This window comes from Elaeis guineensis, chromosome 1 (assembly GCF_000442705.2).
Source record: "Elaeis guineensis isolate ETL-2024a chromosome 1, EG11, whole genome shotgun sequence".
In the NCBI taxonomy this organism is placed as follows: Eukaryota; Viridiplantae; Streptophyta; class Magnoliopsida; order Arecales; family Arecaceae; genus Elaeis; species Elaeis guineensis.
The window spans coordinates 151,915,749-151,939,508 of record NC_025993.2 but is presented as its reverse complement, the minus strand read 5'-3'; the positions used below and the strand labels follow the sequence as shown (position 1 = coordinate 151,939,508).

The window sequence follows — 23,760 nt, the reverse complement described above, 5'->3', positions numbered from 1 at the left end:
TTTTTTCCCTCATCAGTACGCGCATCAGTGGTGTTTAACAATGCCAATAGAAGAGCTTTTGTACTTCAATGCCTAGACCAGAGTGCGTCAGGCTTCACGGTAAACACATAACAAGAGGAAAATTAACCGCACAAATGAAGCATCAAGTCAACATTACTTTAAGAAAATAGCAACAAAAAAAAAAAAAAGAGAGAGAGAGAGATCAGCTGTTTAAAAGAGGTTAGCAGGTAGATTGACATCAGAAAAAGCTATACAGGGATCAAGAAGGAATGAGACCACTAAAAGAAATAAATAGTCGGTATCCACCGAAAATACCCTAAAAAAGGAAACCATACACTATTTATATACCATCACCACTTGCTTCTAGTTAGCTGCTAGAAAGAGGAATTCATAGGTTCATGCTACTTGTTAACATAACAAGATCATATTTGATATCGGCTCTTGGCGAATCTGTCATGCTTCTTTGCATCATCCTGTAATCAAAAAGAATAGTGCGGATAAGTACATGGTGAAAAATCTCTCCAGCAAGCACAGAGTTCAAGTATTTCGATGAATAAAAACAGAACTTACATGCAGTATAAAACCAATAGTGTCATTGTAATCCAGGATCGCCTTCCATTGTTTCCCAATGCTCACCTGTAGAACATACTTCTTTAAAGAAAAAGAAAAGAAAAGAAATAATATACTTCAAAAAGTCATTCGGCATACACATTGAGTGATCTGTGAGAAATTGAAACACAGCAAGCCATGTTTAGTCATGATCCACGTCAGATGGTGCATGACATTTGATCGATCCAAATGGCACTTGGTGTTGATACGATCAGCTTTCCATCAGGCTGACTTCCAGAAGCACCCAGAATAAAAAATGCAGACAACCCAGTTGACTCACAGTTTGCCTCTGACCAACTAGAAACAACAGGATACTAGCAGAAGCCATGCATCAATTAGCCTCAAACCACAGAGTCATCCCATTTTATAAGAGGATCAGCTGTTGAATTAAGGCATGAAGCATGAAGGTGCACGAGTGTATCACCGTTGGCTTTATACCTGATGCCAACCCCAAATTGGTCTCTAAAATTCTTGGCCAAGGCAACTTTGAACCAAAGAGGATATCCAATGAAACGTATTAGGCCAGTCAGAAGATATAAAAAAACCTACCTCATCGATTCCATGCTGGCAGGATATGTTTATCACGTATATTGTTGCCTATAACTAACTTTGTGGATGGTAGATCTACACATCTTTGAGCATGCCAGTCACAAAAGCAATTTAGGAAGTCAAGGACAACAAATGTCTGAAAGATATGAAATGAAATACTCAACCTTCTAAATCAATAACACCTACATATTTGTATGCCACAGAAGTACATGTAATATAACTCCATATTGGAAATTAGCATCTAAGATCAACTGTTCCATAGTTGGACGGTTAAAATACATGCTTCAGTGGTTACCTGAGCAGCTTCATCCAAACCATTTTTTGTCCAGATAGAAATCTTTTCTTGTTTTGCTCGTACATTGACGACTGCCCCACATATTTCTTCACCATGATCAAACTGCTCCCCAAGCATAGCTAACAACTAGCAGAAAAAATAAAAATGAAAAAAGAATGGAAAATTCTTCAACAGGCTACGTCTCCATGTTGTATTGCAATAATAACAATAATAATGAAAAGAAATGAGAATAGAAGCATACTGTGTATAACCACCAAGTATCAACCTTCCCCCTAGAGCAGCTTATGGTCCATTTTCCTCCATTCGCACAGACTGGGTCCTCCCATTTTGGCTCTATCTTGTGTTTGAAACAGGAGAAATCCGCTCCAACTGCCAATTTGCTTGGTCGATGTATATTATTGTAAAGACTGGCAAGAAAAAGGGTTCACAAACAGATCATCAGTAATCACTGCTTCATCAGTATAAAAGAGTAATCAAGTGTGTAACGAACTAAAATCACAGAACACAAAAAAGTATGAGTCATTTAAAATAAAGCACACAAAAACAAGTCAAACAAAGAGACTATTCACAAAAACAAACAAGCACAACTTTATTAAATGATAGACAACTTTCAAATCATTAATAATAACAGGACCATGCACTTAATTTATGATAGAGATGGACAGGACCTCTTAGAAAATGAACCAGGATTCAAAGTATATTTTCAGGAGAAAATTTTAACCAGCTTGTCTGTAATATGACTTCCAACAGATATAGACATATAAAAGGCCAAACAGCAAATAAAAGATAACTCAAAATCCTCACCTCTCATATTCAAGAAGCTATCGGTGCAATCTCTGACCTACAATCTTTTTAAAACGTTTTAAAATACTCACCCATGGATTGCATTAGATATACAGGACCATCATGGAGAATAATACCTTTTATAAACCAGGGAGGTAGAGGAGACCATGACTAAAAGCAGAAGTTTTGTTTATTGAAGGAACATAACCAGTAATTCTCTTCTTTCAGCAATATGGTTGTCCCAAGGAATAACAGGTGATACACCCTAGTTAGAAGGAATGAAAACATAACCAAAGGGAACCAGCTAAGCTGCTCCAGTCTTATCCAATTAAGTAATAAGAAAGAGAGTGGGGACCAGGGATTCTCTAGAACAATAGTCCTGAACGTGAAAAACTGAACAAACTCACTGGAAAAAACTGCAGCAAGATACTTTCACTGACCACAATCATAATTTTTGTGGTCTCAGGAATGGGTACAGCATAAAATATCAGATTCCTTAGGAAATTGAATTACGATATATTTTCAGATCAGATTGATGCTATGGATGATTATTTTGCATAGTACATAATGGATAAAGTCATCACTATTTTACCTGAGTGGATCTTCAAAAGAAAAATACAAAAATGGTCTGAAAGGTCATAGAAATACTCTAATCTGTAAGTAAGTAATTGCTGCAGGCAAAACAAGAAATCAATCAACCAGAAAAGCTGTGCAAAATGGAATACATAACGACAATAGTTTATGAATGATATCTTCTACTTGTTTCCTGGAAAAAAAAAGATAACTTCTACTTTCTTAAAAGAAAGAACTTTCATTCTGAGACACATGGAAAGATGAGTTTATTAAGAACACCTCAAGATGCAAACATGCATTTCAATAACTGCTAAAATTCAAAAGAAATTGCCATTATGCTCTACAAGATCAGTGAGAGCTGAAGCTGAATGATCAATAATATATTCCTAACTTCTTTGTTTCTTCAAAATGAATTCTAGAAGTTTAGAAATCATACACAGTCCTTGAGCCAACATGGTTACGTGTTCAAACAGAGAACTGCTTAATCCTGAGTTTAAATCCTAGTTTGTTGAGTAAGAGTGCCCATAGGAAGAAAGCAACCTGAACACACTCTCCTCATGGCATAGTTTTAATTATGGGGATTGGGGAAGTTCATATTGGTAGGGAAAACCAACAGAAACCCCCTTTTGTCCTTCCGTAAATACGTTAGCAGTGAAAGAGAGAATATAACTATATCCACCTACGAACACCACCTCCCACTGTACCAGTTCCATGCAATTGGTCCCATGCTTACCATCATACTATGTTGTTTTGCAAACTTAGTTATATGTCCTTCCTTCAATGGTAGATAACTCTTTGTGTCATGATGAGCGAATGTAGTTGCATAAACATAGCGTTATTCTATATGACAAATTACTTGAGATAATGCAATATTACGAAGTATATGTATGTTATTTGTTTAGAGATGTTACAAACTAATAAAAACAGTTGACAAATGTCCAAGATAAAAAAAAATAAGCAAATAAATGAAGCAGTTTGCCTAAATTGCTAGTTGCAAAACTTTGGACAGCCTAGATTTAAGCTTAACTTTGTGGACACGCGAGCTCGAATGTCAGAAACATTAGACTGCAATTAAACAATAAAATGGTATGTGTTTCTTAATCACAATCTCTAAGAAAAAAAAAAATCCAGACCCACCTAAGACAAAGCAGCGCTAAGGAAAAACCAACAGTTACGAATTTTTACAATATATCCTTTAACGACAAGAAACCAAAAAAAAAAATCACCGTAGCTCACAGGTTCAATTTAACAGGAAACGGCACTTTAGTTATCATGAACCCTAACAATATTAAAGCTTAAAAACTCTTTTCGACCAACCACAACAAAATAAACAAACTACAAATCCATTAACCAATATAAATTATCTCAGGAAAAAACCTCGCTCCGTCATGATAAATACAGAACAGAGAAGAACAAAGGGAGAAGAAGAGAGGGATCACCCTACCCCCAGAAATCTTCGACGGTGGAGAAGGTGTGGACGGGGCGAATGGAGCTGCCCCAAGCGGCCTGCTTGGATTTGGCGGAGGGATTGTCGAACCAGAAGGTCCACGAGTGCTCCAGAGGATGCCTCTGCTGCAGCCGCTGCGGTCCCTCCTCCACCTCCGATAGATTCGGATCCGCCATGATCTCCCCTTCCTCCACCTCTTCCATCGCCGGAGCCCCCCTGCCCATTTCGCCGCCTTCTCTCTCCTCCTCCTCCTCCAAAACCATCGCTTCGCCGCCCTCTCTGTTTCTGGAGCTCCAATTTCAAATTCGAACCCTACCCACCGAGACCGGAGAGGGCTTGTTATCGGACCCACCGCGCCGGGCGGGATCCAATAATGGTAACTACCCATCAATTGATGATCGAGCCAATTTGTTTTGGACCTTGATTCATCTTTTAACGACGTTTTGAAGTTTGCCGGTTTTTGACCTCTAATCTTGCTCGAAGCAATACTCGTTTGATTGAGATGCCGGAACCAATTATTCAGGTTTTTTTTTTTGGTAAAAACTTAAAAAAAAAAAAGAAGAAAAAACAGATCTAGTTAGCCATGTATAAGAATAATTCACGTAATTAGAGGGTTTTGTGAATGGCATCCAATGAAAGTCGTTGGATTCCCTTTGAAAGGTGATTCCCGTTACCCTCTACCCGCCCCTGTCATATATCGGCGGATTCCTTAACAAAGCATCCAAAGAGAGAAGCGGTAGGACATTTCTTCCCGGTTTCAGAAACTCTGCCTTCCCTCTCCAGTTCAAGAAATAAAACAAAATCACCTCTTAAATCAGCTTAATTATCCCTAAAAAAATGGGAATTTACTTTTGCAATCTCAATCCCTTAAAGGCAAGGCCAAAATTAGAATTGGAATCGAAATTGATAGGAATCAGAATGTCCACACCCTCTAATCTGTTTGATTCTTGATTGAAATTAGAATCGATGCCAGCATGAAATTTGAATACTAAAAAAAAGATAAGATCCTATTTTAAAGGGATTGAGACATTTTCATTTGCTCTTGAAACTAAAATGAGAATAGAACTCTCCACTCAAATAGAAGTTATCCATTCTTATTCTCATTCTAGAGTCTAACTCTCTCCAATCAAATATATCTTTGCTATCCAAAAAAATCTACAGCATACTACCATGCGGATGATTAATACCACCATCGTCAGTCTAATTCCATAATTTATATCCACCCTTTTACCTTTGTTTATTGCCCTGAAGATGAATTAGGATGTAGCTCCATGAATCATGATATAAAGTATGCCCCATGTTACCCCAAGAAGCCACTCAATTCAATTCATTGCTTTCACTACTCTGGACAATATGGTTGCCAGAGCAAAAAACACTGCAGACTGCCAAAAGAAAAGCATACTCTTAACATGCTTGCTAATTATATCAAAGGTAGAATAAGATCTTGATCCAGGCCTTTTTTTTTCTCTAAAAACATCTCTGGGAAGCCATCTCGACCAAAATTGGATTGGACGATCGTGTTTGCGTTTCTCAATTGTAAGAGTACATTTTTGGCTTCTTCAATTCTTAAAAGATCTGATCATTTAGGGGCATAACAGAGAGCTGCCGCAATATCCCTCTCAAAGGTGGATGATAAGCTTATATCCAGACAAACCGCCCTCCAATCAGGTTTGCCTCTTTGACATTTATTCATAGTGCAGTATCATCACCAAGCAAGTGAAAAAGGGACATATTTTGGATTACATAAAAAAACTTACTTTCATCACTGCACCACTTGTTTTAAATTACAATGCTGAAAATACCCTTACCAATCAGAGATCATTCGAGTGGGCTGCTCAAGTGAACAAAATCTAGTATCGAAGTCCCACACATGGATTTCATTATAATAACATTACTTGAGTCTCTTTAAGCAATATGTGATCTTCCATATTTCTAGATCTTTTCCTCTTTCATATTCTCTTATGTACTGGGGGATCTGACCAAGATCGATCAGCTCGCCCACAAAACATGGTAGCAATGCATCATCATGCCCTTCATACTCTGGTCCACCAGAAAGGAAAGAAGAGTGAGATACTCCCAATGCGACACCATTGTTAAATTTGACAAACCTTCAGTCTGAAGAAGCATACCTTCATCACCATTCAAAAAGCTTCGAAAGTGTGCATACCCATTAGCAACGACATCAAGTTCCTCTAGACTAAAATTGTACCTCTTTTCCATAGCCAAGTATAAAACCTAAAACCAGAGTCCAAAAAAAAAAAAAAAAAACCATCATTTAAGGCATCGCTCACAAGCATCTATTTGCATTTTATTTTCCCGCCAACTGGTCATTATTTTTGCATGCAATGTCATTCGACTATTACCTTTTCAGAGCCCCGTGACATTAACCTCTCTAGAATGCTGAATAATGAGTCAGTGAGCTCATCACTATAAATTACATCAGCAGCTAAAAGCAGTGTTGCTCTCTCTGCCTCCTCAATTTCTGATGAGGCCCATGAGTATCTTGTCCTGGATACAATGACATCATTCATATAGTTAAACAGTCAGGAACTCACCATATAAAAGCAGACCCAAGCAGAGGGAATTAGTATTTCAAAGAAGATCCAATGATGAGATTACTGGCAGATTAATAAAAAAATGTTGCCGTTGGGGATACTCTTATATGCACCCGATAAGGAGTTCAAGGCATATCATGTAGATGAAGAATGAAACACTAACCAACCAAATCTAGTCATGACATTAAAAAAAAAAAAAAAAAAAAAAGAAAAACAAAGGAAGAGTGTAGAATTACCTCTGCTGAGATGAGAAGTCACATGTTTGCAAATTAGGAGGCCATCCTTCCTTCCAATCAAGTTCTCGAATATGAATAGAAGGTTCATGGAACTTAAGCAGGCCAGAGTTGAGTTGAACATTAGCTCCACAATTATCTAAAACTTCCATGCCTCTATCTGTAAATTATCACAACAGGAAGCCTGTTCAAAAGAATGCTCACTAGAAGAAAGTATTAAATTCTGAAAGTAGCTTGCTTACAATTTAAAATGCCAGTTGAAGTGTAACAAAGGACCAAAGCATGATGATGTTTTGGCACTCGAGGATCTGAGGGTTCATATACCAGTTGTAAATGGAGCCTAAAAGCAAAATGAAGACAAGTCTGCTACTCTAATCCAAAGAATCTAAATTTGGTTCCAGAACACCCTGTTTTGCAGATTTTTTTATTGCCAGTGCCCACAATTCAAATCCTCTTTCACCGACTAACTCATGTTAGATCCCCCAAGAATGATTACATCATAATAACGCGCGTGTGATTTGTCATTTTTGTGGTGACTGTGGTCCATTTAAGTTTGTACCACTACCACATGAAACAAACCATGGCCTCAGAGAAAAGTATCCTTTTCAAGGATAGGTTTTCTAAAATTCCAGAACTAGATTTATATATATTTGCAAACAAGAGTGTCAGTGCCTTCCACCAAGTGTTTAAGTATTCCCCTTTTTTTTTTTTTAATAAAAGAAAGGTTGTTAGAACTTGAGACCTCCTTATGTAATATATAATTCAGTAACCATGTAGCATTGCTGGCTTTGACTACTAAAATTCATTAGATGTGTAAGAGAATCTAAATGCACCGAGAACTCGGATGATGTTTACAGAAAGTTGCTCAAATGTCAAGGAAGAAAGATCCAAAAAAGAGTAAATATCGCACTGTAGACAAGAATAACAGTACCTTATAGACACATGATGATTCAAATAGTTTCAGGCTTGAAGAAGGATATCCAAAGAAGCAGGGAAAATGGGCAAAGACAGAGAGGACAATAAAGATAGCGGCTAAAAGGAAAAAAAGAATATCCATCATAACCCAAAACAATCTCCAATCAGACATACAAAGCAATCTCTCCACCCATACTTTATGTCTTTTCCATTAAAATATAACACAGTTTACATATCAGAAGATGATTCAGTTACTAGTTGTACAACCTGATAGGTGAGCTGAACTAGAGCATGTCTGCATAATGCAAAGCACTAGTACCTATATTTTGAAGGATATTTGAGCTTATAACCTGGCAATTTTCAACATAGGAATGAAAAAAATCACAAACCTGTTATGAAGACTGTCCTAGCAACTCTTGCAAGTGCTATACCAACTAAACCTGGTAAAAATTTCCAATGAAACAAAAATATTCATGCAATCAAGGTTGCTTCTGTAAGTTACTCTGTCAAAACTTGATAAGATAGCTTCAGAAAATTTACAGCAGCATTCAGGGAAAAGTCACCTGTGCCTGCACCGAGCTCTAATGCAATGATGTCATTAAAGTCAGATGAGGTTAAACTTTTATGCCAAATAAATTCAGTTAATACCAATGCTGCTCTCCACACCTGAAATGACGATAACAAGAGTAATGAATGAAAATATGAAAATAGAATTAAAAAAAATAGAGATAATGAATTATTACTTGCAAGCCAACATTTCCAAGTGATGAGGTGATGTTATGTCGGATTGTAAATCCATAATTCAGATATCTCCCTGCAGACACAGAAAAGCAATGGTTCAGAACTACTTGAAAATCAAGCAAGAATCAAGCCCATTGTATGGAAATCTCAGCAACTAAATTCATAACCAATAATGAGTATAAGAGGAACCAAGTTATATGCACCAAATCTCAGACTCCAATTCTTACAGGGGGAAGCTTCAGATAATACAAAATATGTGCAAACATCCTACGGCTATAAAACACCAAATTACTCATTGTCATATATGTAAATTCAAATTCAAATTCACTGGAAAGCTAGATGATTTATCTGAGGCAGTGGAAGGAGACCCAGGAATCTTGTAAGGAGTAGCATGCCCATATACTGAAAAAGTATAATGCACGAAAATGGAATATACATTGGATCACTTATATACATACCATCAATGCAAAATCACGTCTCATGCATGGTGATGAGGGCAAAGAATAAAGTGCCCTCAATTATTACTTCTGTGCTGGGACTAAAATGAAACAATTTGATTTCTTGAGTATACATGAGATCTCCAATGATCCTACTCTTTAACAATAAGCCAATCCAATTATCCCCAAAACTTACTAGAACACCATCTGGCTCAAACTCTCTCCTTCTCTTTCTCAACCAAAGGAGAGAAGAGGATAGGAAAACCTTGGAGATACCCAGGATGACAGGCCTCAACTATTGAGCTCATTAAATGTAAGTCTCGCACTCGATGCTCCAAGAGATAGCAGAGAGAAAGAAGGTGGAGATTGTTATTTCAACTAAAGCTGTTCTCTCCAATAGAATGCCCATCTACTTCCTAATCAAGCCATGAAACTTTTATGAATTGAGTCAACATAGAATGTTCTATGCTAAATATGGCCACATGAGCTTAAACTATGCAACCAAAAGGTATGCCACTCCAATTGTCAATCGGTATCTTATGTTTCATGTCAGGTCCATTTCCTGTCAAAGTTGCTCTGTCTAGGAAGTTAACTGCCAGCATAAAGGGTTGATTATGTTGAGAGTAACATTCTCAAATTCTGATAGTTTGATTACGGGATAAGTCTTGTCAATTAAGGATGTATTCATATCCACCATGCATATCTCTGAGGTTGTAGAACAGCAAACAAATTGTGCAGTTTTGTTAATATGGTAAATGATAACAGTGTAAAAATGGACCACAGTAAAAGCTCCTCACAACAAAAGATTTTCTTGAAAAAAAAAAGAAAGAAAGTAACTCAATGAAGAATCCAAGTTATGTTCAGCATGCCATCAGCAAGAGCAAATATCATCAACATTTGACAGAATCATAACAAAAAAATGGAGATATTCTAATGATAAATATTAGCTGAAACTTACAATTTTTATTCTTTCGACGAGTCAGGAGAAGATCACCATCCTCATCCAAAATAATCTCTTGGCTCGAAGACATTTCCATCTTGAGTTGGTCATCAGATCTTTCATCTGGCATATCTAAGTTGAATAATTAACTGTGTTGGAATTGCACTTCTGATCTCCCTAGCTTAGCCAGTAACCTCTTTAACATGAAAAAGACAAGCTGAAAAGTATAGTATATTGTTACAGGCTCTTATTTTATTTCCTTGGGGCAAATTACAAATTATTCAAAAAATTATATCTTGCCAACTGTTACTATCTCCAACTATGCACTCAAAGCAAAGGGGCTAGGTTTTCCATACAATATAGATCTACATACAGGTTGAATAGTTGTGTTATCTTTAATTTAACTTTAGGGAGAAGAACCTTCAAATAAATTTACTAGTAAGGAGTTCCCTTAAAATATTTACTTCAGAACCTTTTTTTTCTTTATGTTCAAAAAAAAAAAAAAATCATTTTGTAGGCTTCCGTGCAAGTAGGTTGTATCTGCTTGCATGAAACAAGTTTTACTTTGGTTTGTTTTTCACTAGATGTTTAGGATCCCTATATTTTGCAAACTTCATGTAACTTAATACTACGAGTCCATTTAAATCTGGATGTTGACTTGTGACTTAGAAGCTTAAATGTTGAAATGCGGATTAATGGGGCTCATGATACCCTGCGCATGTCTAGACAAAGAGAGCATGAAAAAGCCAGAACCCTCTCCCTCTATGAGGGATTTCAATCACACCAAATGCATAAGGACTGATGTATAATTTATAAGCACCATTCGCCATTCCAGCATGCAGCGTTCCTCCAGAAAATGCACCCAAAGTAGCAAAACGCAGTCAGGAACAGAAAACCATGCAGTTGCAATATCTAATGGAACTCTACAGCATAGCTCCTCGAGCCAAGGAACAAGAAAAAATCTCATCATTTTAAAGGCAGCGGTCACTTAGAATAAGCATAGCAGATGGTATCGAACTAATAAACACCAGAATGGAGTGATATCATGGACCTAATAAACCACCAACAAACTGTATGATTAAATGCGCCAAAGAACCATCAGGTGAGGAAAATGAGCAGACAGAGAAGGGAACGAAACGAGATACCTGTTGATGGAAGGGAGAAAGTGAAATGGGAGACGTAGGAACCGGAGAAACCAGGAGGGCAGCCCAGGTGTACCTCGCTCATGACCTGCTCTTCTTCTTTTTTTCCTTCCATGGAGAGAAGGAGAACTTGGGAGGGATTGGAGTCTACAAATAAACTAGAAGAAGGAAAGAATGTAGACGAAAAGGAAGAGATCGAATCCAGAAACTGATAAAAAGGCTGATATGAGATAGCGGAAACTACAACCGATAAACTTTCGACTTCTGAGGTCGAACCAGAAAATGCTTTTAAAAATTTAAAAAAAAAAAAAAAAAAAGTGGGTAGAACGTTCGTGTAGAATCCAAATAAGATCCGAACCCGTACCCGATAAGGTAATCAGTACAAATTCGGGTTCAGCTTTTTCGAAAAACTCAAATTGGAGTTTGGATTTGTGATTGGGTATTTAGCAACTTTTTTTAGGGAAAGGTAATGGTAACTTTCTAAATATCTTCTGAATTTCTAATTTATTGATAAGAAAATCAAAATGGTGGAGCTCTTGTTTCGTATAAGCATGGCGTTTTACGGAAATTCCATTTGCTAATTACTTCAGATTAATCTTTTGTGCAAAAATTCATGAGACTATATATATAGTAAATTGGCATGTAATAAAATGAATATCTTATGCATATGATATCCCTATGAAATGTGATAATGACGATGTATGGAAATTTAGCTATGTATGATGGTTTATATATGATAGTTCTTCATTCACCTTGATACCCAGATAGTCCCCCTTTTTGCGATTAATGCAATTAAATCCTACAATTTGGTTTTATGGACAAGTAAAGCCTGATCAAATCTTAGGTTACAATTCCAATGATCAACAAAATATATAATACATGTCTAATACATTCTTGAGGCTTTTAACGAACATGTTGCAATTTTTTAAATTTTTCCTCCTCACCTCTGTCTTGACCCCATCCAATGCCATAGTTTTCTCATCCTTACTTGACCTCCTCCTCTCCCTCCGTTTTATTGCTGGTTGAGAAAGCAATGAGAATTTTTAATAGTATTTAAAAAAAAAAAATTAGAATTAGGCTTTGCCCCTCGAGGTTCTATGGTGGTATGATTAATAAAAAAATCTAGTGGATGTGATTAGAAATAGTTGATTATTTAAGAAAAACTTTGGGATAAATAAGCTAAAAAAAAATCTATTAGTCTTGAGAACCAAGTTGATATCAAAAAATAATGATAATTTTTTTCTCCTCGTATAACTTGATAAAGAAAATTAGGATTTGTGCGATTCTCACAATTTTTTTCTTGAAAATTAGATCTGAGACTTTCAATTGAGACTGTAGCCTACTGAAAAGGAATCTAAGATAAAATCATTGTTAGAAATTATTCGGAGAAATAATTGGTTAAAAACCTATTCATAGATGCATATAAATTAGCCAGCATTTTATTCGAATCCATATGTAATCTACGTGGATTCTAATATTTGTTAAGAAATTAAGATAATTTTTTGAATTGAAGATAAAGACTATCAATTCGTATAAAATAGTGGGAGGACTTTTAGACTAAATTTCAAATCTTTAGGATTAAATAAATTATATACTAATAGCTCTTTATCTTCATTTTAGTGATGACTAGTAATTTATTACTTCGCTCACTGTTGGATAGTGACAAACTTACAAGATCATGATATATTTTTAAAATATCTCGTTATAATTAAGTTGAAATCAGATTGGATATCAGCATATTCATATTTATTTTATTTTATGAATATAAATATAGAAATAAATATTATTAAGATACAAAAATTTATATTTATATATTTTTTAAATAGATATAGATATAATTCAGTTATTAGAAGTATAAATATAATTACGAATATATATTGATATTATTAAATAGATGATAAATTAAATTAATAATATATTTATATAATTATATATTTTTTATAAAATTAATAAATATTATATAAAATTGATTCGGATATTTAGATACCTATCTATATCTATATTTTGAATAAATATAAATATTAATTTAAATATTAATCAAATTTTTAAATTTTTATTTATATCTAAATTAATTTATATATAAAAATAAATTCGAATGAGTGTTGCCTATGCCTCTTTCAACTCAAATTATAAATAATTTAAAACAGATAGATCTATCTCTCTCTCTCTCCCAAAACAAACAAACAAACAAAAAAAAAAAAAAGTTTGGCGGTCATCCTATCAAGGGGAGAGATGTCAGGGATGAGGGAGACGTAAACATAAAAATTCTAAGATCGGCACACGTCGAAAGGTATGATAGAACGCGATTAAATCAAGTAATCAACAAAACATTTAACCCTTATTAAACGCCATTTTACAGCGCAATCATTTCGCGCTGTATCTCCGAGAGAGCCGAGACGTCGCTCCCTCGAAGCCCGCTCTCTGCACCGGGAGCAGAAGAAGGGAAGGGATGAAGAGCTCCATCCCTCTCCTCCTCGCCTTCTCCTCCCTCTCCCTCCTCTTCCTTCTCTTCCTGTCATCCAAATCCAAACCCTTTTCCCCCCCTCTGATCTCCCTCTCCTCCTCATCCCAAAAACCTAGCTCTCCATCGCAACCCCGCCTCAAGATCTTCGTCGCCGACCTCCCCAGATCCTTCAACTACGGCCTCCTCGATCGCTTTTGGTCCCTCTCCGGCATGGACTCCCGGATCGGGGTCGACCCCGACGCCGATCTCCGCGCCGACATATCCGCTTTCCGCCGGCGCTCCCTCGAGCGCCCGCCGTACCCGGAGAACCCCCTCATCAAGCAGTACAGCGCCGAGTACTGGCTGCTTGGGGATCTCGAGACGCCCGAAGGGTTGCGAGGGGCGTCGTTCGCGGAGAGGGTATATGAACCAGACGCAGCAGACGTGGTTTTTGTGCCGTTCTTCGCGACGCTGAGTGCGGAGATGGAGCTCGGGTGGGGGAGGAAGTTGGGGTTCAGGAAAAAGGAGGGGAATGAGGATTACAGGAGGCAGAGGGAGGTGGTGGATCGGATCAGGGGCTCGGAAGCCTGGAGAAGATCCGGTGGCCGGGATCACATTTTCGTCCTCACAGGTAAATGGCTTTCTATCCAGTAATCTAACCCTCTAAATTTTGTACGTACTATTTGAAGTGATTTTTTAAGGCCGACTACTTATTTCGTCTTCTTCTTCACTTTGTAATCGGCGACTGAGGGAAAGTTTCTCTTTTCCTCTCACCAAGCCAGCAGAATCTTGAGTTTTGTAATTTTTCTTGTGGGTACTCTTGTCTATTTGATGTTTGGTTGCTGGTTTAAAGCACCATGCTAGAAAAATTGTTGTACGTTAGTTGTCAATTTGCATAATTTACAGATTTATTTTATCTCTCCGTGTCTCCGTCTGAATGAAGTTATATGCAACATCTTTGTTTGTTGCAGTATTTTTCGACATTATTGGGGGTGACGAGTAATGTTTAAGCATTATTTTTCAGTTGTTGGAGTTTTTAAATCATTTTTTGTTTTTTTAATAATCATATTTAACATTAGCAACTAGTCTATTTCGGATTATGATATTGCTCCACTACATTTTTCTAGGGCATTTCTCAACTACATGAACTGTTCTTATTGGCAGCCTGAAATTCATTTTAGGTCTAGTGCTTGTTGTCAATGATAATTCTAAAATAAATAAACAAATAAATACATAAATGAATAGACAAAGTAAAATACATAACATTGGGACAAGGAGGAAACAGGACTAAGATGTGAGGTGAAGGTAAGTATTATTTGAGATTAAAATGTAGTTTAGACTTTAGGGTGAACAACTTCTGCCAGTATAGTTTGGAAGACTATTTAAGTATAAAAAATTCATTCACTTGCCTTCTTAACTATGAAATATCTTCAATGCAACGAAATAATTTCCATTATTTGGAAATAAGCAATCCAAGTAGTCATTCAGGATCTTCAAGGATAATTATAATAATGCCGGTTTTTGATAAAAGAAGTCAGCTATCCTGTTGAAGGAATAACTTGATCTTCACATAAATGTATTGGGCAATTTGATATTGATATTAAACCCCACAATCTTCTATCCTGTAAGTTTTGAGTAACTCGTTATTGTCAAGGTAGGCAACAGAGGCCTTTGAATTGATCACCTGAAGCACACCCATATTTTGGTTTGGTAGATTTCTCCATTTCTTTCTCCATTTCAATTGTTGATATTAAGGGATCCGGTTGTTGTCATATCTGGGTGCAGTGCATATTTCTCAAATCCAAAATAATTTTAAAACTTTTAAAAGTTCCTATACCACCAAGCGAAATCCTATTGATTATTGAACCTGATGTTCAATTATCTTTGGCAGTCATCATTATCGCCTGCTAAGCATGGAACTTGCCACTGGCAAACTAATAATGTAATTTCTAAAAGTGAGAGCTCTTATATTATGGTTGTGGAAGTCCAAAACATGTTCCTTGTACTATCCGAGTCTGACTTTAGGATTTCTATGATTGAGAATTGTGATTGTCTTGCTTAAGCTACCGTTGTATTTAGCTGCTTATGGTTCAGCCTGTGGATTGTCAGGTTATCTTAAAACTTGAAGCATTCTTTGACAGACCCAGTTGCAATGTGGCATGTTAGACGTGAGATAGCTTCAGCTATACTTCTAGTGGTTGATTTTGGTGGCTGGTACAGGCTCGACTCCAAGTCTTCAAATGGTAACTCTTCGCATATGATACAACACACGCAGGTGTCATTACTTAAAGATGTAATAGTACCTTATACACATCTGCTCCCTAGACTTAAATTGTTGGAGAATCAGCATCGAGATACCCTTCTCTACTTCAAAGGAGCTAAACACAGGCATCGGGTTAGTCTCCTGCTTCTAATGCAATTAATAATTAATTTTATTTTTGATGAACTTCTGCCATCATAATAAAGAAATTTTAATGTGATTGAGCATTAGTGTAATCTTATTAGTTATATCATAATTATCTATCATTGCATGCCTTTTTTTGAATATCAATTAAGCACTGTATTTGTTAGATTTCATTTAATTATGATAAACCATACCTCATCCCCTATGTCCTTACAATGTGTTCCTACATAATTATGCACATAGATTAATTTGTGTTGTTAAAATATATTACTGTTTTCTTGTGGTTCTATGTGGTCATAGTTGGATAGATTAACATATTTCTAGATGGGCACAAAAGGTTCATACATGGTAGTTGAGTATCATTTAATATTAACAAAAACTTAGTGGATTCTGGCTTTATGCCTTTTTATCCTTATTGCTACATGCCATCTAACCACACCATATTGATTATTATCAGATAATGCAGTATTAGCATGACTGTGCATTCGATACTAATGAAACTTATTTGGATATTTCTTTACTCACCATCAGTTTACATCTCAAGCAAACTGAATGTACTTTGGTCACAGGAAGCAGCTTAAATCAAGAAAAACTTAACAATGCAAACCATGATTTGCTATACTGCCCGGTATGGGACGTACCGGGACATACCAGTACCATTCCGGTATGCTATACCATTCCGTACCAATACTACCATAACATACCGAACCGTGTACCGATGCTATAATAGGATATTACTAGTATGAGGTTTAGTACTGAGATGGCAAATTTTGATGCAAACCCTTATGGGACAATTTGCTTAGGTATGCACATTGTTACTGATTTGTTATAAATCAGTAAGCTTGGTTAAAGAAAGTGACATAGCCAATCTTTTTGACATTCATGTATATATATTTGAATGGAAGTAACATTCAAGCGACTTACAAATTTAGTAAATCTGGAAAGCTTGACAATGCATTGAAAATACTTCTCATCAAGATTAAGTAAACATTCATTCAATAATTTTCTGTAAATATTACTATTAGGTAAGTATAATTTTTTATATTCATGATTAGGCCAACCCATTTACATGTAAAGTATCCATCAATTCTTTTAGCAATACAGACAAGTATATGCCATAGTAAAGGTCCAGCAGAGTAACTCCCCAATGATGAAAACTCTACCTACCACTGGAGGTAGTCTATTATCATTTAAAATTCGACAATAGAGGCTGGTTAAGGAGAGATGTGGCATGTGTAACTAGTTTTGTCTCCGTTTAGTGGTTCGACGTGAGATGTTGTGGTCTGTCACAATCTTGATATGGTATATGTGCAGTTCAACATGGGTCAAACATGGTCTACTGCAGGTTTTGGGGATGTAGCCAATTTGATTGGCATGTACGTGGTTTAACATGCACTCTTAGTTAACTTTGAAAGATTCTATGGCGTCCTCCATTTCATTGCCTGATGGAAACTTGTGCCTATTCTCATCTTGCAGTAAGGAGTGAGCGAGTAATGTACATGGGCTCAGGATGATTCGTAGTCAGCCATGTTAATTTCTTTTTTGAAATCTCCTTATGGAGATAACCCTATGTAAAAACTTTTATGGTTTTATTCATTCACTTATTGATAATAGAAGGATTTATCACCATAAATGCATGGATGATGTGATTTTATGTTGGAATATTGTCAAATGACTGATGGATAATTTAATGTAGCAGAAAGATGGAATATGAACTTTGGTTTTGTTTCCTTTGTCAGGGAGGGCAGACAAGAGTTCAACCAAAAAAATGTTTTGGTGTTGGTATTATTAGAGGTCAAATGCAACTAAATAAAAACATGCAAATTGAAGTAATATGCTCGCTCCATCATGAAAATCTTACAAGTGCAAAAATTGATTTATTTATTAGAGATTTTATGAATGCCACGAGCCCCCTCCCCTGTTTGCGCCCAAACACATGCATATTTGACGAGCGATTTTTTTCCAATAAAGATCTCTTAGCGGTCTGGTTTTTGTGCACTCAAAATTCATTGCAAAAACTCTTGGATACGCGTGAATCTTGCTTGGAGCACATTCCAAATCCCATGCCCCTATGCTAACCATAAAGAAAACTCCGTATCCTCTTCATTAGTGAACATTGCATTGTGGAGAATTTGTTTCTCAGTTATCCATTTTTGTCTTCTCTTTGGTAAAGGGAAAAACTATTTACCTAGACAGCTGCTAGCAAATTGAATTTACTTCCTTGATTGGATTTGTGTGTTTTCCAGAAATTGGTGATGGTTCATCTCTTAGTTTAACTAATACGAATTTTGTAACCACTTCAATCAAACACTTTATACCTTCTTTCTGACAGATTGCAGGTTGCCAGGATCTAATGAAGATCATTTTGACCTGAATAGTTTCTTTCCTCTCTTTTTCCATCCTCAATGGTTTCAATACATATACCATTCTATTTATTTGAAGAAGTGACAATTTCTAGCTCATAATCCTTCTGTTTCAGGGTGGATTAGTTCGTGAAAAATTGTGGGATTTGCTTGTTGATGAGCCTGGTGTTATCATGGAAGAAGGTTTCCCAAATGCAACTGGTCGTGAGCAGTCAATAAAAGGGATGCGAACCTCAGAATTTTGTCTGCACCCTGCAGGAGACACACCCACCTCTTGTCGCCTCTTTGATGCTGTCATGAGTCTCTGCATACCAGTCGTTGTCAGCGACAACATCGAGCTTCCATTTGAAGGAGTGGTGGACTACACACAGTTTTCAGTTTTTGTGTCAGTCGGCAATGCTTTGGAACCAAAGTGGCTTGTGAATTATTTGAGGAGTATATCCAAAGAGAAGAAGGACAGGTTCCGTATGAACATGGCTCGTGTTCAGTCAATCTTTGAGTATGATAATGGCAGCCCAAGTGGTGTGGGTCCCATACAACCAGATGGTGCTGTGAACCACATATGGAGAAAGGTCTATCAAAAGCTCCCAATGATTCGAGAAGCAATAATCCGAGAGAAGCGAAAACCACAGGGTGTATCGATTCCGCTCCGTTGTCACTGTACCTGATATAATTTTGTTATTGTCCAATTCCTGGTGGTGAGAGAACCTTGTGCATATTTTCTACTTAAAGAAAAAGGTAATCTATTCAGATTTATTCATTCTCGTTCAGTTTCACCAGCAAGTCAAGCAGAGGTCAAACTGCATTTAGAGAGGACCTCCTTCCAAGCAGACTTGTTGGAGATGCCCTCCCACCGAGCGTTCGCATGCTTCCTATTCTTGATCATATGTGCCTTTCTCAACCTGATTCACAAGCAACTGGCCCTGGGTGAAAGGGAGATGGGAGAGTTCAGCTAGGCTCAAGAAGTCTCCAGCCAAGTACTTGGACTTGGACAGCCTCTCTTCGTAGACGTCCAAAACCTTGCCCAGCCTTTCCCTAGCCTCTTCCATGGCTTTATGAGCCTGGGGGACGCCGAACGCTTTGGGAAGAGTACAGCTTGTATCACCAAAGTGTAGGTGGGTGGGTTGAAGTTTTGCCCTTCAACTTCCAGCCACTTCTCCGCAAGGGCCTTGTGAGTATGGTTATGTTCGTTGATCAAGAGATAACACTAAATGAGTTGTCGTTATCAAAAAGAGTAAGATCTCCATCCTGCACCACAGGAACAACACCAAATGGCTGCATTGGTGAACAAAGTGTCAAGGAAATCTCTGACAAAGTAAGTAGTCAAGGACGTCCGGATTGATGATCCAGAGACCCCTTTATTTCGAAGTAAATCATCAACTAGGACTAACCACTAGCTTCTTACATAGGAATTTGGACATGGCTAAACTGCTCCAGCATCACGCAAAGCTTATAGGCGAGTAATTCATTTTTATAGAGAACGAGATGCAGGAATTATAAAATTAATAAAAGAAAAGAAGATGCGTCAGATTTTACATGCAGCTTGAGGAACTCTGGGCTTTTCTGCTCCCCCTTGGATAACTCTACATGGACTATCGGTAACTCTGCATCTTTTTCTTTCAAGGCAAGCCGTCAATCGGCGTGGTCCGTCAACATTTGGTGATCCAAATGCCTTCACCACCATCTCCCTTTGAATTGACGGACTTGGTTGATAGGTTGGTGGATGGAAATTTTTTGTGCACCGTGGACAGTGTAAAAAATTTGATGTAGAAAATATCATTTTATATGATTGATCCATGTAGCCATCATTTTTCAACACGCATTCAATATCTGTAGTGTTATTTTTTTATTTGAAAATTTTAAAAAATTATGACATCTGATACCTTTATTATGACATCTTACATGTAGATAGCCATCATTTTGATGCAGGACGTCATAATATGTCATAAAATGTTATAACTTTTTTTAAAAAGTATGGATATTTTCGTCATTTAAAATTTTTAAATGAAAAAGCTGATTAAATGTGCGTTGGAAAGTAGTTGGACAAAAATACCTCTTCTATATTATGATATCCTGCATACAGGAAATCATAATTTGATGTAGAGATGTCATAAATTTGTGTGATATATTATAACATTCTAAGATATTTTTGTTATACAAAATTTTTAAATAAAAAAATAAAATTATTGATATTAAATACGTGTTAAAAAATGATAGTCCACCACATAAAATGGTATGTTTTATGTCAGATATTTTATACTTTGGTGCACAAAAAATTTTTCGTTGGGGTGATTGGCCCATCCGTGAGAATTTATGGGAGAAGGATGTGTTGCTATGATGCACCTCAGAGTATGTTAGACTTGAAATATTCCTGCACAAAATTGGTAAACAATTTTTTTCCCCGTCAGTGTCGTTCATTACTCGTTTGATGCAGGTCAGTTTCCAAATTCCGTTTTGGGTTTTTTATTTTTTGTTGTTGGGAGGGGGGATATATAACCATACATGAGATTTGAATGCTCAATGAGTTTGTTAATGCAACTGTTCCCATGGAATAAATTTTTAAGAACAAATACCATACATATCAGCATATATTAATGGTTTAACGGGGGGAAGAATTTCAATGGAAGAGAAAAAGTCTTCATTCTAACCCAATGCATTGAATCTATTTGCTGGCTAGTTCGCCTCTCTAAGTCAAATGGCAAAAGGGGAGAGATTGCTTGAATTGCTAATGCTACGACAAAGATGATTTATGACAATGGCCAAAAAATCTTATCTAAAGGCCTAAAATCGCTGCCTCAAGGTCTTGATAATAATTGTCTAGCCACTACGTATGCGGCCGTTGCTTAAGGTCACAGCAATGATTTTTTAAATTAAACTAGTAGCGAAGTAACAAAACTTGAGCAATAATCTTAGCTAATAAAAGCAATTGTAATAGAGAAAAGGTCTATTAAGTAACATTTTCCCCAAGCAACATTCTTTTTTAGGTTTTGACAGTGATTTTCCTTTTTTAGGCAACATTTTTTTTGGAAAAACTAGCAATGGTTTATTTTAATTTTTGATAGTGTTTATTAATGTTTAGGCAACAATTTTTGAGAAGATTTGGTACTGGTTTGTCTATTTTAGACAAACAGTTAGTTATTCATATTTAGACAATGGTTTTTGAAAATTTTTATAAGATTTTTTTATTTTATATAGTAGTCTTTTATGCTTAGACAATGATATTTGTATACTTAGATAGTAGTTTTTCATGCTTAGATAATAGTTTTTTTAATAGTTAGGTAGTAGTTTCATATTGTTTAAGCAACGGTTTTCAAAAAATTTGTAGAACTATTTTTTGATTATAGATGATGGATTTATTGAAAGATTCGATAGCAGTTTTTTATGTTTAGATAATAATTCTTACCATTGCATATCCTATTTTAAGCAGCAGTTCTTAACTATTGCATATTATATATATATATATATATATATATATATATATATATATAATAGTTTATGTGATGACTTACAGCAGCTTTAGCAATGGCTATACAATATTATTTTCTCAACAATTTATATTTTCTAAATATTATAAAATTATAATAATATATAATGATTGAAATTATATTTATAAAATCTATTAATCACAATGAAATCTTAACAATGTATAAATATAATATCCAATCTATAATTTAATATGCCATGAATATCGAACAATCCAAATCTTAAAAAGTATAAACAATAATATTTAATAATCAAAATCTCATCCTAAATGATCCTCTCCACACTATAATAAATAATTCTATCTCTCCAAAGCATTATGCCCCTTGAAGCATGTACACATGAACAAAATGAAATTAAATAAGAAACAACATTTAACAATTAAAATCTTAAAAAACTATAGGTTAACTATATGTAATGAAAATATTTTATTTTTTAGTAAACAATAAAAATATTTTGTTATATAGATAACTAATTCATATACATTCACAAAAAAGAAGGATCATATGTGCTGGCTAAAGATGGTTCATGCATATATAGCATTCTAAGAGTTTTACAAACAACATCTTTAGAAGATCGATTATTTACTAATAAGAAGTTCAAGTAATTGTATTAGAATGATCAATCCATAAGTGCTATACTACATTAGACCCACGAACCTTGGGTACTCTTTCTTGATTAAATTTCTTAGCCATTTTTGCTTCCCCTTTATCAAATTTTCTAATTCTCAATAATTCAAGTGCACTCCAAAATATTAGTCTGGTATACATATTTAGTTATTAAAAAAAAAGAAAAACTCTTTCCTAATATTTTTCTTTATACTCACAAAAAAAAGTTTGTGCAAAAAATATTGAATTCAAACTCCTACCTAATATTTTTTTCTCTACAAGCACAAAAAGGAAAATCCTAAGTTCAAATAGAATTATTTCTTAAATTCATGAAAAAAAAAGAATTTTTTTCTCATGTTTTTGTGCTTAAAAAAGTGAAGAAAATTACATTTCATTATCATATAAAAAGGGGAAAAATTAATTCTTTTTAAAAAATGGAACATTCAAAAAGAAAAAAATACCACATGCACAAAAATTATCACTCATAAAAAATTTGAATTCCATAAAAATGAAAATCCTAAGTGCTAATATTTCCTAAAATTATGAAAATCCTAGGGTGCTAATATTTTTCACTTGAGACTCTTTATAGTAATTTTATCTAAATTTCACTTCTTAATTAGTCATGTAAGTAAAAAGGAAAAAATCTTTCCTAATATTTTCTCCACGCCTTAAAAAAAATTATGCAAAAAAAGAATTCAAATTCCATCCTAATATTTTTCTTCGCATGCACAAAAAAAAGAAAAATCAAGTTATGCAAAAACAAGTGAATTCCACAAAATAAGAAAAAGCCCTACGTTGCTAATGTTTTCCTAAAATTTTGAATTCCTAAAAAAGAAAAATCCTAGGTTGCTAATATTTTTCTCCTTGAACTCTTCATAATAAAATTTCTTCCTAATATTTTTCTTGACACCAAAGGAAAAATTATCACTCATACAAAAAATAAATTACATGAAAAAGGAAAATCCTAGGCCTCCAATATTTTTTCTAAAATTTTGAATTTCACAAAAAGTAAAATAATATGTGGCTAATATTTTCTTCCTAAGACTCTTTATAATAAAATTTTATTTAATATTTTTCTCTATGCTAAAGAAAAATTTATCATTTATAAAAGATTCAAATTCTACGAAAAAAATTTTACATCTTTATTTTTTTTTAACTTTAGAACCCATAAAAAAGGAAAACTCTCAGTCGCTAATATTTTTCTCAAAGGACTCTCCATAATAATTTTATCTAAATTTTGCTT

At 35.4% G+C, this 23,760-nt stretch overlaps 2 protein-coding genes across 7 annotated transcripts; one reads left to right on the top strand and one right to left on the bottom strand.

The window, feature by feature from the left end:
• Positions 1 to 207: 207 nt before the first annotated feature.
• Positions 208 to 11,492, bottom strand: LOC105033450 (eukaryotic translation initiation factor 4E-1). Of its 6 annotated transcripts, XR_003798916.2 has the most exons (12): positions 11,223 to 11,492; positions 10,096 to 10,209; positions 8,703 to 8,773; positions 8,523 to 8,625; positions 8,349 to 8,399; positions 7,048 to 7,204; positions 1,695 to 1,860; positions 1,454 to 1,579; positions 1,159 to 1,294; positions 709 to 1,047; positions 571 to 636; positions 208 to 473 (listed from the first exon to the last, which is right to left on the bottom strand). XR_003798916.2 is itself a non-coding variant. In XM_029261331.2 (10 exons), exons 1-10 carry the CDS (start codon positions 11,332 to 11,334, stop codon positions 423 to 425), a joined length of 1,017 nt encoding a protein of 338 aa, XP_029117164.1. In that variant the 5' UTR covers positions 11,335 to 11,488; the 3' UTR covers positions 208 to 422. The 6 variants fall into 6 exon arrangements, 2 of the variants coding, with proteins under 2 accessions (XP_029117164.1, XP_010906574.1); XR_012134536.1 differs by having other exon boundaries at positions 709 to 1,294; XR_003798917.2 differs by lacking the exon at positions 709 to 1,047.
• Positions 11,493 to 13,565: 2,073 nt separating this feature from the next.
• On the top strand, positions 13,566 to 19,185 carry LOC105033448 (probable arabinosyltransferase ARAD1). Its single transcript, XM_010908270.4, has 3 exons — positions 13,566 to 14,293; positions 15,804 to 16,057; positions 18,546 to 19,185. The coding sequence occupies exons 1-3, from the start codon at positions 13,669 to 13,671 to the stop codon at positions 19,095 to 19,097; spliced, it is 1,431 nt and encodes a 476-aa protein (XP_010906572.3). The 5' UTR covers positions 13,566 to 13,668; the 3' UTR covers positions 19,098 to 19,185.
• Positions 19,186 to 23,760: the final 4,575 nt, after the last annotated feature.

Bases quoted from the DNA above. Each gene is read 5' to 3' on its own strand.
- LOC105033448 (XM_010908270.4), top strand. From the start codon at position 13,669: ATGAAGAGCTCCATCCCTCTCCTCCTCGCCTTCTCCTCCCTCTCCCTC. The intron at 14,294-15,803 runs GTAAATGGCTTT...ATTCTTTGACAG, and splicing joins TCACATTTTCGTCCTCACAG to ACCCAGTTGCAATGTGGCAT. The intron at 16,058-18,545 runs GTTAGTCTCCTG...CTTCTGTTTCAG, and splicing joins GAGCTAAACACAGGCATCGG to GGTGGATTAGTTCGTGAAAA.
- LOC105033450 (XM_029261331.2), bottom strand. From the start codon at position 11,334: ATGGAAGGAAAAAAAGAAGAAGAGCAGGTCATGAGCGAGGTACACCTG. The intron at 1,861-7,047 runs GTAATTCTACAC...TTTTCTTGCCAG, and splicing joins GACTTCTCATCTCAGCAGAG to TCTTTACAATAATATACATC. The intron at 1,580-1,694 runs GTATGCTTCTAT...TTTTTCTGCTAG, and splicing joins ATACTTGGTGGTTATACACA to TTGTTAGCTATGCTTGGGGA.